The 13,379-nt window shown below is 32.0% G+C and overlaps 1 protein-coding gene across 2 annotated transcripts; it reads right to left on the bottom strand.

Annotated features, from left to right (window-relative positions):
* Positions 1-3,104: 3,104 nt before the first annotated feature.
* LOC124369337 lies at positions 3,105-12,899 on the bottom strand. Of its 2 annotated transcripts, none has more exons than XM_046827305.1 (3): positions 11,805-12,899; positions 7,478-7,610; positions 3,105-5,712 (listed from the first exon to the last, which is right to left on the bottom strand). In XM_046827305.1, exons 1-3 carry the CDS (start codon positions 12,612-12,614, stop codon positions 5,480-5,482), a joined length of 1,176 nt encoding a protein of 391 aa, XP_046683261.1. In that variant the 5' UTR covers positions 12,615-12,899; the 3' UTR covers positions 3,105-5,479. The 2 variants fall into 2 exon arrangements, with proteins under 2 accessions (XP_046683261.1, XP_046683262.1); XM_046827306.1 differs by having other exon boundaries at positions 7,478-7,598.
* Positions 12,900-13,379: the final 480 nt, after the last annotated feature.

The raw sequence follows: 13,379 nt of genomic DNA, 5'->3' as shown, positions 1-13,379 counted from the left end.
CAGATTTGAGGGATAAAGACAAACGATGGAGGTGACAATTTTCTTTTTAGGACTAAATGCAGGAAAAGGTGAATTAAATTTAATAACTTAACTTTAGTTATTAACCAAGAGTTGGTAGATTATTTTTTATTTTTTTATTCATTTCCAAAGTGCATTTGGCCTCCAAAACTTGTACAGAAACTTCAATGCAGGTATGGTTTGTGCAATATTCAACCATTTAACAGGCTTTAAAAAGGATAAAATAAAATTATAATGTAATCGAAATCAGAAGAGTCCTTTGGAAAACACTGTCCTTAAACAAAAACCAGTACTGTTTAGGTTACAATCATAATTAATTGGTTATAATTTATCTATAATAATGAATTTCATAAAGATCTTAGGTTTTTATCATACAGGGTTGGTGGCTGTAAGATCAAAAGAAATACAACAAGGTCTTAATCTTCTTGAAGATTCCAAGCTGTTCTTCTTATACGCAGTATTTTACAGCAAGATAGGTTGAACCATGGATCAACCATTTTTTTTTTTCATTGATCAAGATTATACTGGTTGAAGTATAAAGCTTTAAAAATCCTTAATATTAAGCCACCTTAAGAATGCAATCATTTCTTGGAATAGAGATCAATGTTACATATTTGTAATAAAGGTTTTGCAGAGCAACCTTTTGTAGATGGTCTGGAAGACCTTGTTGGAGTACCTATCCTGTTCTTTCAGCTTATTGTACTGTGGTTTTATTTGTTCTTTATAAACAGTGATATGAAGAAAATATATGTTTTAGAGTTCCATATACCTTTTTAAAGAGATTGTTCTTTCGTTCTGGATTTGTTACCTCTCGTAATTTTATGTACTGGCATTACAAATAATTTTAATAAGTTGGAATTTTTTATGACTGGCAATTTTTTATGGGAAAATATCATGTGAAATTGACTGTATAATTGATTGATTTTTCACAATTCTTACGTTATCTTTGTCACTAGGAGCCCGTTGAAACGCTCAACAGCCAGGTAAGCTGGTTCACATATATGGTCATTAACTACTGTAATAAAACTACATTATAAAAAATAATATACCCAAAGATTGAAAAATGGAAAAAATAAAGTTAGTAAGTTCAAAGAGGAATTGTCCTATTTGCTAATGGCCATGCGATAAAAGCCTTATATTCCAAGAGTAACAAATTCTCCAAGAATAACATTACTACCTGATGTCTTTTTGTAGGTGAGGCATGAGAAAGGTGTGCAAGATGCATTACATGAAAGTATCCAAAGGAAAAGGACTTAAGATGACATGAAATATAATACAAATAGCCTTATTCTATAGTAAATTTTCCAAAAAGCCACTTTTGTGTGAAACCTGATTCAGAGATATTCACAAGTAATAAAGCATTGTTTTTTTATTCAGTTAATTTCTACCACTGCTATTTATACTCAAAATAAAAGTATCACTTTATATTGTAATATAAAAAATATATTACATATTATTGAGTGTTTAATGTGTATTTTTATTTATTATAGCTATCAGTAGAGACAATTCAACAGCAAGACTCAAAACAAGATATGATAATATACATAAAAAGCCTATCATAGAAAGTATTGCATTAAAAATAATCAATCTTTTAATCTGAAATACACATGAACCTAGACAACATTTTGTTGTACTCTTTCTGGTAAAGACAGGAATAAAATGGATGACAGCTGCTTAGTTATTATGTTGGGCCACTTCCCAAAACATTACCACAGAGAGTAAACTGCAATGTATTTTATGACTGTAAAATTCTTGTCTTTGACGCATTCACTGATAACATCATTTAAATTATTCATTAAAACACTGAAATTGAGTGAATGGTTTTAAAGACTTCATTTCAAATCGTGAGACAGTTTTTAAAAGTTACATTGATGTTATTTTAAAACATTATTCAATTTTTTCATAATCAGAAAATTATTAAGGCTGTCAGATAAAATAAGTATGAATTTCCTACAACAATCTCAATAGTACAGTACCAGTTACAAAGAGAATATTCAAATTCATTTTACAATTTAAATATACTTGTAATCTAGTTGTAATTAAATCAAAATAATTTGAATTATATCACCTCCCGGTGCCTTCACTCCTATTAGCAGCCAAAGTATTTGCCTCAATCAATCAAAAGATTTTAGCCATGATTCACCACAATTATTTCTAATTTTCTTCTGTAGTTGATTCTTTGGATATGTCATCGAAATAAAAATTACAAGTTACAGAATGTGTTCTTTTCTTTATAGTTGTTTTAAATTAAGTAAACCATATAAATATGATAAATTTGTCCATTTCAAGTTAACTTAATTTCAAAATAACAAATACTATAATTATTAGTTTAATATAATAATTTATATTCTTACACTACAGTAATATGACTTATTATAACTTATTTATCGATTAACTAGTTCAATTTTGTAAAATAGACCAGTAATTTGCCTATATTTACTGGCTAAAACACGCAGAAAGAAAAATTAGTTCTTAAAAATCTATCAATTAATAAAAGCATTCACTACTAGGACAAGTTAGCAATATTTTCAAGATAGATATGAATCAAGTATTAGTTAATGCTAAATGCCAAACAGTTGTTTATTTGATAGTAACCCAATAAAATTTTAATGAATTAAATTTTCGAATAATCCATCAATAGACGGTACTCACCGCTTGTATTACTATACTGGAAATAAATGTCAACCCTAATTGCTATCTAACAAGGGCCCAGACTTTCAACTTGTGCCACAAATGTTTGAACATGATAAAATGATAATCTTTAATATCACATATTTTATGACTTACTTTTATCACTTACATATACATATGAATGTTGGGTAATACTTACAGCTTGTGTCATAATTTTGTTACTTTTTCACTCAATTTTTTAATATTTTTCATCAAAGGTAACAAAATTTCGAATATTTATTTGAACATTTTGTTTGGTTGTTTTAAAACCATGTACCAATATGGTGATCGTTTAAATATTATTTAAATGGTCGTTATATATTTAGTGAACTTATGTAATTGATCACTTCATGTACTGTTACATTATTATTGGATTTTAGTTTGTTCCAGGAATTTCGTTTCAATAAAATTTCGTGTTATTAAGAACAATATTTTATTCTATATAGAAACTAGTTACAATACACTGACATTTATTTCTAAAATCAATTTATCAATTTACTCACAGAGTAATAGCTAAAATATTATAAATTAATGACTAATGTCTTTAAATCTTTGGTTAACATTTCAATCGTAGCAGAACTACATACTATTTGTAATGAATCAGCTCCAATTTTATAACATAATTATGAATGAGAGTTTTTCACTTTATTGCCATATCATACAGTTATGGAGATTGTTAATTATGGGTGTTACAGTGTTCAACATGATTTTGAATGAGACTGAAATTTCAAAGTACAATGTACATTCCAGAAGCAACGGTACATTTTAAAAATTTAAAAACTACTTCAAAAATATTTAGGCTATCATATTACTGTACCATACTTGTTCCAATGCCGAGTCAACACTAGCCGAAGTGTAAATAGAAAAACTTGATAAGGATCTCGCTTTTGTAATTTTTATTATTAACCTCAGTTACTGAGTATTTCTGTGTTCAAACAGCGATAAAAAAAGTAATGACAGGTTTAATGAGAGTGTGGCCAGTGAAAGTATGGTTCTGAACCTTTTCCGACTTTGTACTTAGGCAAGGGCATAGGAAAGGCTTATTAAATGACATTGATTGGTGGAACAGTTCATAATGAGCTCAGTCTGTCGCAAACTGTTTAAACATGTTTGAGCAATTATTCACATCAATATTAAATAGCTACAGATTACTTTCTTATTAAGAGAGCCAGCTGTAGTGAAACAACTTTGAGTTTTACTCCATAATATCAATGTTAAACCTCAAATACGTTTACGCTGTTACTTTTAATCATAGAATCATGGTTTATGTCTCATTTTTAAAACATGATTGGTACCCTCTCAAATGCTTTTTTGCTTTTCTTGTAAAGTACATACTTTTTGAGTATTTGAACTAAAAATATGAGATTTTTTTTATTGAAAAACAAATTATAATATTCATACATGACAAGATTAATATAAGACAATTAAAAAGTTATTTTGATGCATATTGATTATATCTTTAAAATGAGACATCTCCCATAATTTTACGACAAAATAACATTGTAATTGAGGTTTAACATGTTCTTATTGGGCTAAAATTAAGATGGTCACCATTAAAGCTGGCTCTTAAATAATTCCATCAAGAATCCATACTGTACTTCTGATTAAACTGTAAAATATAAACTAAACAAAGGAGCAAGTTCTTGTTTTGCAAATTTGATAGTGGGTAATTTATTGTAAAATGTGACTATGGCTTACAAAGCCAAGATGTAGTTCTGCCAATGATTTTAATATGTCATCTTGGAACAAAATACATTTTTAAATCTATGACATTATAGACTCTTTATAAAACTATTAAATATAATAGATTCATAAACTAAATAAATAATTGAAATGGCTATCTTTTTCTACAAATCTTTTAGCTCAAATTTTATATTAAAATTATCTCCTTGAAACAGAGCCGTATTTAGAGTTTGCAAGCGCTTGGGTCGAGATTTTGATGATGCCCAATTTCCTTGTAAAATCTAACAAAATAATCTAATATCTTTAGTGTACATAATCACTTTTGTTAACTCTTAACTATTCCTTACATCTGGTTCTCTCTTTATAATCTAAGTTTTTACTTTTTGTATCTGATTTGAAATTAATCAGTTTAGTAGGAAATCATACATTTAAAATTTACAAATTAATATTATAAAGATACATACAAATAAATAACAATAAAAGCCTTATTAATAAAATTATAATTTCCATTAAATTAAAACCTAAGGAGACTTTAAAAGTGTTTTAATGGATTTCTTGTCTCTTTAAAAATTAAAAGTTATCCTGCCTCCTGTACTCCCTTGGCCATGGCCTCCAGAATAATTGGCCCAGCTTTGAAATTACATACAGTATCAAAAGTCATAATGATAAAAAAAATTGTTGTTATTTAAAATTTAGTGATGAATATGATCATAGTTAAGATAAGCATTTTTTAATAAGAAGAGCAATAGTTTTGTCAAGTAATCTATATTTTTTATTTCAGTATTTCCTGAAGTTCTGTCAAATATATGAGTTTTTTATTTATTTCTATTTACAAGTATTATATCATGTTATACATCACTTAATCAATATTTCACTACTTGTTTGGTTATTTTTCTTAAGGAATTACTTCATAAAAAAGTTAACATAATATTTGCAACTTCGACTGCAAGATATCTATCTTTATGGAAACATCCAATAATTTACAGTATATACAACAATGATACTAACTTCAGAACAAGCGAATCAAGGGTGGTATAGTCAAATAGGGTGTGTTAATTCACTTTTATAACTTCAAAAGTTTAAGTACATCTATCATATATATACAGAACTAGACAATGAAGCTCGGAACACTGTGTGCAACTCTATTGTCTGGAGGAGGATTGCGGCAGCAGGAGGATGCACCAAGACACAGCGCCAGTAACAGCATGAGCGCTGACAAACCACAAACTGCACCAGATGCTATCTCCACGATCTCGGGTAAGTCTGGTGGTCGCCAATCACTGGCCAGCAGACCCAGCACAGCACACAGCAACACGTCCAACATGCTGAGCACCATGTATCCTTGAACATATAACAGCTGTTACATAACCATGAACAAAGTCTTTAAAAAGAATGTTAAAATATAAGAATTTTGAATCTACGGTCCTATAAACAGGTGTCAAAAATATCAGCGTTCTTAGATATCTGTGGCACTAAATAAAACATCCATTTTCTCTAATACAGATATTCACAAAATATTTTGTACAAAATATGAAACATACCTAAATTTAACTATGTTATATCATAATTATTATATTGCATTAGTTTCAAATGATTGTTATTTGATTTAATAGTTTTCTGGTATTTATATCATTAACCGCGATATAGAATGCATAAAGCGTAAATGATCATGGCAAACTCGCTTTTTTGTATCATTTGTAACTGCTTTTTTGTGCATACATAACAATAACAATTTCTCAACAATAAATTTTTTCATTTAGTGTAACTTTTTTACCAAAGCCCAGTCAACAGGTGATTTAAAACAATTATGAATTAATAATATTTAATGCTTTATTTATTTATTGTGATAGTTATGACATTTACTGAGAGTGTTTATCAAAGAGTATCCCAAGTAATTTATATTATAATAAAATTAATCCTAGTTAATTTTTTAGATACACCTGTCATGCAAATGTAGAGTAACATTGAGGATATACATGTATATAATATTATATATATATATATATATATATATATATATATATATATATATATATATACAGTATATAACATGTTTTTTATTTTATGTATTTTATTGCATGAACAAATAATTTGTCATGTTTTATAATTTAGCATATTTTTATAATTTTTTTAGTGGAATAAAAGGGAAATAGTTTTATAAATAAGTAAGAAGTAAGAGTTTTGTCAGCAATGCAGAATAGTGTTGGGAGTTTTAATGGATCTTTTCAAAAGATGGTTATAGCCAAATATGATAAAAATGTATGATGGGAAATTTAACATGTTCGTCACAACCATAAAAATGTAATGAGTTTGTTTGACATTAGTAGATGTGCAGCATATGCTGCTGTGCAGGATACGTTTTTACTATGAAAGAGAAATATAGGGAAATCCAATAACATTTTAAAACATTGTTATGTTTGTTTCACACATACACAATTCAATTTCACTCACCATGTCTGGTTAAATTACCATACCACTATCAACAAACTACACACAAATAACTATTAAACTCTATTATATAAAATTTGAGGTATCATCTGTACTACAGAAAATTCTAGCAGAAATTATTACTCATTAGTACCTCAAAAGATTCATCCTTCATGGTCACGTCAAAATAATTTGTTCATGAAAAACCCAGAAAAGCATGAAAAAGCTTTACCTGGATTGTTGATCAAATGGTAATATGGTTTTATTTTTCTCTTGTAGTCCATTATTTTGTAAACATTTCATTAAATACTACATTACATTAATTATGTTTATATACTAAATTATTCTTAAATACTTAAATATCAATGAGAAGGCATTATTATAAATCAACTAAAATGTATCTTCTTCTGACTTTTTTCTATTTTAACTCTTCAGCAGTCTGTTTATTTTATTCAAACTGTATAAAATCTGACTTTGAGAAGAAAGCTTCAGAAAAAAGCACAATAGTCTCCAACTAATGTTTATTACCATCACTTTTCCTTAAATTTTAAAAACCTAATGTGTGTGTTTATAAATAACTAAATAAACACATATATGATCTCCTTAACCATCATTTCAGTTCACTGGTACATTTCTAGATTCTAAGATTCTAAAAACTACTGAATAACGTAAAACTTACCAGCTAGATAGTTACGATTGAGGAACCACTCCCATCGTCCCATTCGCATCCCAACGAATCCGAGCACTAGGAGAGCGAAGCCAGAGATCACTGCTAAATCTATGTAGTAGTGGCGCCCCTTCTGGAAACCAAGCTTCAACAAAATAACACAGCTCATTTACTGAACACTAGTAGTCTACTGACAACAGGTAGCCATTGTCATTAAAGAGATAATTTATATAAATAGACTTAATGTAATTAAGTTATGTCATTGGCACAACTTTCTATTTACTCCTTATACACAAAACTATGTGAACTAGTATAGAATTAATCAAAATAATAAAATCATACCAAAGTAAAGGCAATATTTTGTACATTATCAACAAATTGTTCTAAGTTTTTGCCTGTAATCATCTCCCACAAATCCTCATGGCAGCATTGGGAAGTCACCAGATCAGCCAGCAAATGTTCTACAAGTCTCAGAGCAAAGTTGGGACTTTAGAACATATTTTTGTTAAGTTAATAGATTAACTTTACAAAAAATTCTATCTTGTCAGCGGGGAGCGTCAAACATGTTGGTTGCAGTTATAAGTTCTTTGTTGCTCCTGCCTTGTGCAAGCGTATCTGTAAAGTGGTCATGCTAACTTATGTGTTGACAGATTTTGTTAGCAAAAATACTGTTGAAATTGTTATAAAAATTGAAAAATATTTTATATCTTTTATAACCCATTTAAAACAGCTGATGCCTATCAAAAGACAAAATGTTTGTTGCTCCCGGCTTGTGCAAGCATACCTTTAAAGTGGTTGTGTTCACTTATGCAACGATAGATTCCGTTGAAACAAGTGCAGTTTGAATTGCAATGAAATTGTTTAAATAGTTGGTGCCCAGTACATTGTTTTATAACTATACAGGTTTTTTTATTTGACTTCAAATATTTTCAACAGACGCCATTATTTTAATATTAAAGAAAATAACACAATTATCTTTTTTTTTAAATTTTCCTCTTATCTATTCAAACCTGTGTGCAAAATTTGGTTTCCTTAGCTTAAATCGTTCTAGAGATATTATTTTTTAACAAAGAATACACAATGGTGGTAACGACTTAACGACACATTTCTCTATCTATATTTATTGGACATGTTTTGCTTGAAATGATGAATACTTCTCCCACACAAGTTTGTGGCACCCTTTTGTGAACACTCTGTATATATATATTCAAACATAAACAAATGTTCTGCTTTAATGCATAGTAGTTTTAGATTTGCATGGCTTATTTTTACCCAGTCTTGATATCGGGAAAAACGTCCCTGAGATGCAGTTACCTATTTTTCCTAACTCTCAGATGCATGTCACACGAGACATCTAACTCAAGTGCTGGTGCTACATGCTACACTTCCTGCTGTTTTTGAGACATGCAATATGTTCGTCCCTTGTGTATTGCACTGACTGATTTAATTAAAACGTCAGAGTTAAGCAAGAAAGTAATACTGTGGAAGAGTTGTATTGTGTTTGTCCATTAACCAGGGATACTGTTTCGCCATCTCGTGAAAACAGTCTCATTTGATGACATGAAGTTTTGACATACATTTTCTTTGTTTAAAGTTAACTATTAACGATCGATAATTTGAAAGCATAACAAGATTACGGACATTGGACTTCGTTGTGAGTTACAACAAAAACTCAGCACTACAAGAACTGGTATCTTATTTTCTTCAGGTATAAAGTACTTAACAAGATTAGGCTGGCAAAAAAGGTAAAAACTCAAGACATGGCTATCACACTAGTCTTAAAAGAATCATAAGAAGCAAAACAAACATAATACATCGTAAAGATACTATTTTCAAAAGAAAATTTTCTTAGAACGATCAGAGCGCTCATAGCGATGGAGGGGTAGGTAGGCCGGTTGCGGTTGCGGTTGGGGTTGGGCTGCTCACCCGTTATCTCACATATTGCTAACAATCAACACTGCATTCGGCGACGCCATCAACATACCGACCAATTAATATCAATTACTATGTCATTTGGCATTACACTTAATGGATTCAATAAATAATCGAAAGCGGAGGAAATATGTCATACTGCAATAATAGTTTTGTGCCGAAGTAACTACAATTTAAGTATGACATAAATGTTTTGTGATATTTTGATGACAACAACTTATGTCAGAACATCTAAGATCATTACTCCTAATAGATTTATACAGAAAAAACGTTTTATTAGCGTTTATATTAGTCATTTTGGCGATCTTTCGATGTAGCCTACGAGGACGAGGTTGTTGAACCGAGGCTGGATTTAATTACCATAGATATTGATAATAAGGCAAGATTGTGGACGTCATCTAACTTAGGACGCTGTTTCATCTATTTTCTGAGAAATCTGATACCCTGCTGATTTCTCGTATATAATACTAAAATGTCGGTGATAGTAAAAAATGCACCGATGATAACTCTAAATCTACAATTAGTAGCATAACAGCTAGATTGTCTGTTAGTTTAGTATAAATAATTTACAGCATGCGAACCAGTTCTAGTTAATGATGTGACCTACTAACATATAATCTTTGTAAATTATTGAAAACAAATAATCACACTTCCCATTATTTCCTAGAGCACTTATTTAGTACAAAATTAAGTGTTACAACCACGGTTATTTTAGGAGGATGGGGGCTACTTGCGCAATATTTCAAGTGTAATTACTTCAGATATAATTCACTTCAGAGAATTTTTGTGTCGGGTAATCCAAAATGAGAAACTTGTTCTCTTTTGTGTATCGTACTCCTGACCTTATACATCGTCTGTTACATTTATTTATAGGGATTGCTCGTGTAAACCCATTGGATAGACTATCTTCTTTGAGATAATACTAACAATTTGTATGACGCTCCTCTAAATCCTTAACACTGAACACGTGATCTTTTAATTGGAAGACATAATAAAATATTACTTTTTATTAAAGCTAATGAATTATTATAACATGTACTGCCACTAAAGTTTATATTATGAGTCCAGTATTATTAATGTTTGACAAAACGTTAATAACAAACTTACATGTATGTGAATTAATTAACTTCGAGTTATTCCAGATATCTATAAGTTTACACCCATTCAATTCTAACCTTATATGGGTGGCGTATATGTTAAGGCCAAACAGTGCAATCACATTGGAAGAAAAATTAAATATAATAATTTTGTTGATAGTGTGGACTCTGTTTGTTCATTCCAAACTGCAACAAAACTATATATTTTTATATTTTTCTGTTCATTTACTTAACCCAAACTAAGCTGGTATGGGAGTTATTTTCACAAGAGCATCACGTATGTCAAACCTCTTAATTATAAAAAATAACTAAAATAAAATCATAAAAAATTGAAATTGTGTTGTTAAATGTATTATTTATTGATTTTAAAGTAGCATCTGATGACAATGAAATATAACACGTTCTCTGTCATTTCTTTTTCATTCATCATAATGTGTTGCGTTAAAAATGTAAACAAAAAATGTGTAAACAAAATCAGCAGAATGGTACGTAAAATAAAATAAGACAGTAGTCAAACATTTTCAGAGGTGTTACGGAAAAATTATAAAAGTTTTTAGCTATCTTTTATGAACGTTTTTTAAATTAAAATAAATAGCAACTTAAGTATAGTTTGAACAAATAAGAACATGATGTTGTGCCGGATGGTAAACTATTGTTTACTGTATTCGTTGTTTGTGCCGCTATCTACTTAGAGCCACGAATGTACAAATATTATTACTATTTTTGTAGAATTAGACGAACCGATAAGATAGCCGCATCAATTTAATCGCCCATTCGTGCACAGTTCGATATTAATTCTTAATTTCCGGGGCTCATCAATAACATTTAAATTCCTATAAACATTATAATCGTGTTATTATAATTTCCGGTGTTGGTTATGGAAGTAAGCAAAACTCGTCTCCTTATGTAACATTCGGGAGCTATTTGTATCGTGTAAAGACTTCTCAATGTGACAACTGCTTTGAAAACTGTCTTAGTTTTAAAAGATTTGCGAGGGTAGATTATGAAATTTCCAATGCACATTAATTACTAAATCGTTGCGATTCAAATAATCGGAGAGGTCATGTAATGAGCGGATGAGTGAGCAGGGGCGTATACAGATTTAATGGAGCCCAGCAAAAATTATTTGAAAAAGCCTGTCTTTCCCCGGATTATCATTATTGCCGATATTCATATTATTATAGTAGCCGAAAACGTTATATGAACACATAATAAATAACCATATCAATCCATTCCTTTAGGAATAGGTGTTATAACATTAATCAAATTTCACTTGTTTAGAGGTAACAGTAAACAAACGTTGTAGTTACCTTTGCTAGAAGGTAGAAACACAGAAGGCAGTTAACAGTGCTGGTGAAGAGCAGGAAGAGCCCAGATAGCCAGAGAGTGTTGTTGGTAGGACGACTCGGGAGAGCGGCCCAGGAGCCCTTCTTGGTAGGTGACTCCAGAGGCGAGGGCGACAGCAAGGGCCTGGTGTTGGGAGGAATTATGGCCAAATTCGCGGAACTCTTTCTCTCGGCAATCAAACACTGTCGAGGCTTCTGGCAGAAAGAAGAGTTGATGGAGCGAAGGTCGTAGACCGAAAGGGAAGTGTCTCGAGGTCGTGGTTCACAATACGGTCGCGCAGGAGATACACGGTATCCTTGTTGTTGACCGACAGAAATGGTCCTTCTGGTTGGGTGTCCTCTCTGGGTTGACAGGTCCCTAGCATCACTAGCGTCACCCAGAGACGTCCTTCTATCCTCGCTTTCCTTGCAGAAGACGGCGGATCTGGAACGACGAATACCTGGCGTCTGTTGGTTGCACCGTGCCTGGGCGATCATCGGCGCTAACACGCTCATCGTGTTCTGATTCCTGGGCGCGCTGAAGGAACGCTGGCGCCGTCGCTGCTGCTGTTTGCGCGGGGTAGAGCTGGGCGTGCTGGACCTTGATTCCACGAAACGGAAGCTTCCCGAGGCTCCCAGTGGAGGTTCCCGGCTTCTCTCGGGTTCGTGGTCATAAAACACATCATCCACGAACGTTTCGTTGTCACACTGGTACATAGAACAACTCTCCTGGTCGTCGTTATCGTACATAGTGCAGTACGCGGCGTTACTGTATCCGGACGACCTTGAACTCATTATTATGTCCAAATGAAAACAAATTCACTCTTTTGTTTTCACCCTTTACAACAACAAAATTTCACCTTTTAAACAGGACCACAGCTCCTATGAAACTATTTATTCTGCTATAAGTTATTTTAAGTACGCTTCCAAATGAAAAAAAATAAATCATATTCTAAATTAGACATTTTACGGACCAAGTAACAAGTTGTTATAATAAATAAAAATTATCAAATGTAATGTTTTATGCGAGCTAAAGTAGCAACACAACCCGGATCTACAGTAATGTCCTGCCGGTCGAGAAGTTTAAAAGCCACTGACTGGAACTTTAAATTAGAGTGGGGAGAAGGGAAATGTGCCCCGCCCCACCGTAGCACGCGCCAAGGGCTCGCACCTGGCTCCCCTCACTCCCGTCCCAACCGTCGCGGCTACGGCCCTCCAGCTGTCGCTCTCTGCCGCCCTCCTACCGGTACCCAGATCAAACAGCATATTGTTTCCTTTGTGGCGCATTCATCACCACTAAATCTATTGTACGGCTTTAAAAATTAAAACCCTTGACAGTAAAAGACGTCTAAATCTGATTTCGGAATTTTTCCTATGACACGCCAATAAAAGTAAATACGTAATGTATACGAATTGCATAATGTTTAACCTTCTGTGATGCAACCTATAGCTATCAATTTTAATTCGTAGTAAACACAGGCGAATTTTAAAATCTGCCGCTCCTGGGCTACTGCGATAACGCCGTCTCCCCCCCCCCCCCCAATTGATAACCACACATTG

This window comes from Homalodisca vitripennis, chromosome X (assembly GCF_021130785.1).
Source record: "Homalodisca vitripennis isolate AUS2020 chromosome X, UT_GWSS_2.1, whole genome shotgun sequence".
NCBI lineage: Eukaryota > Metazoa > Arthropoda > Insecta > Hemiptera > Cicadellidae > Homalodisca > Homalodisca vitripennis.
Note: the sequence above shows the minus strand (reverse complement) of the source record. Positions and strands in the feature narration are given on the sequence as shown.

Excerpts from the sequence above, each read along its gene's own strand:
- LOC124369337 (XM_046827305.1), bottom strand. The coding sequence starts at position 12,614 with ATGAGTTCAAGGTCGTCCGGATACAGTAACGCCGCGTACTGCACTATG. Across the intron at positions 7,611-11,804 it reads GTTTCTACCTTCTAGCAAAG|CTTGGTTTCCAGAAGGGGCG; the intron begins GTAACTACAACG and ends ATTTTGTTGAAG. Across the intron at positions 5,713-7,477 it reads CAATCGTAACTATCTAGCTG|GATACATGGTGCTCAGCATG; the intron begins GTAAGTTTTACG and ends TATATGTTCAAG.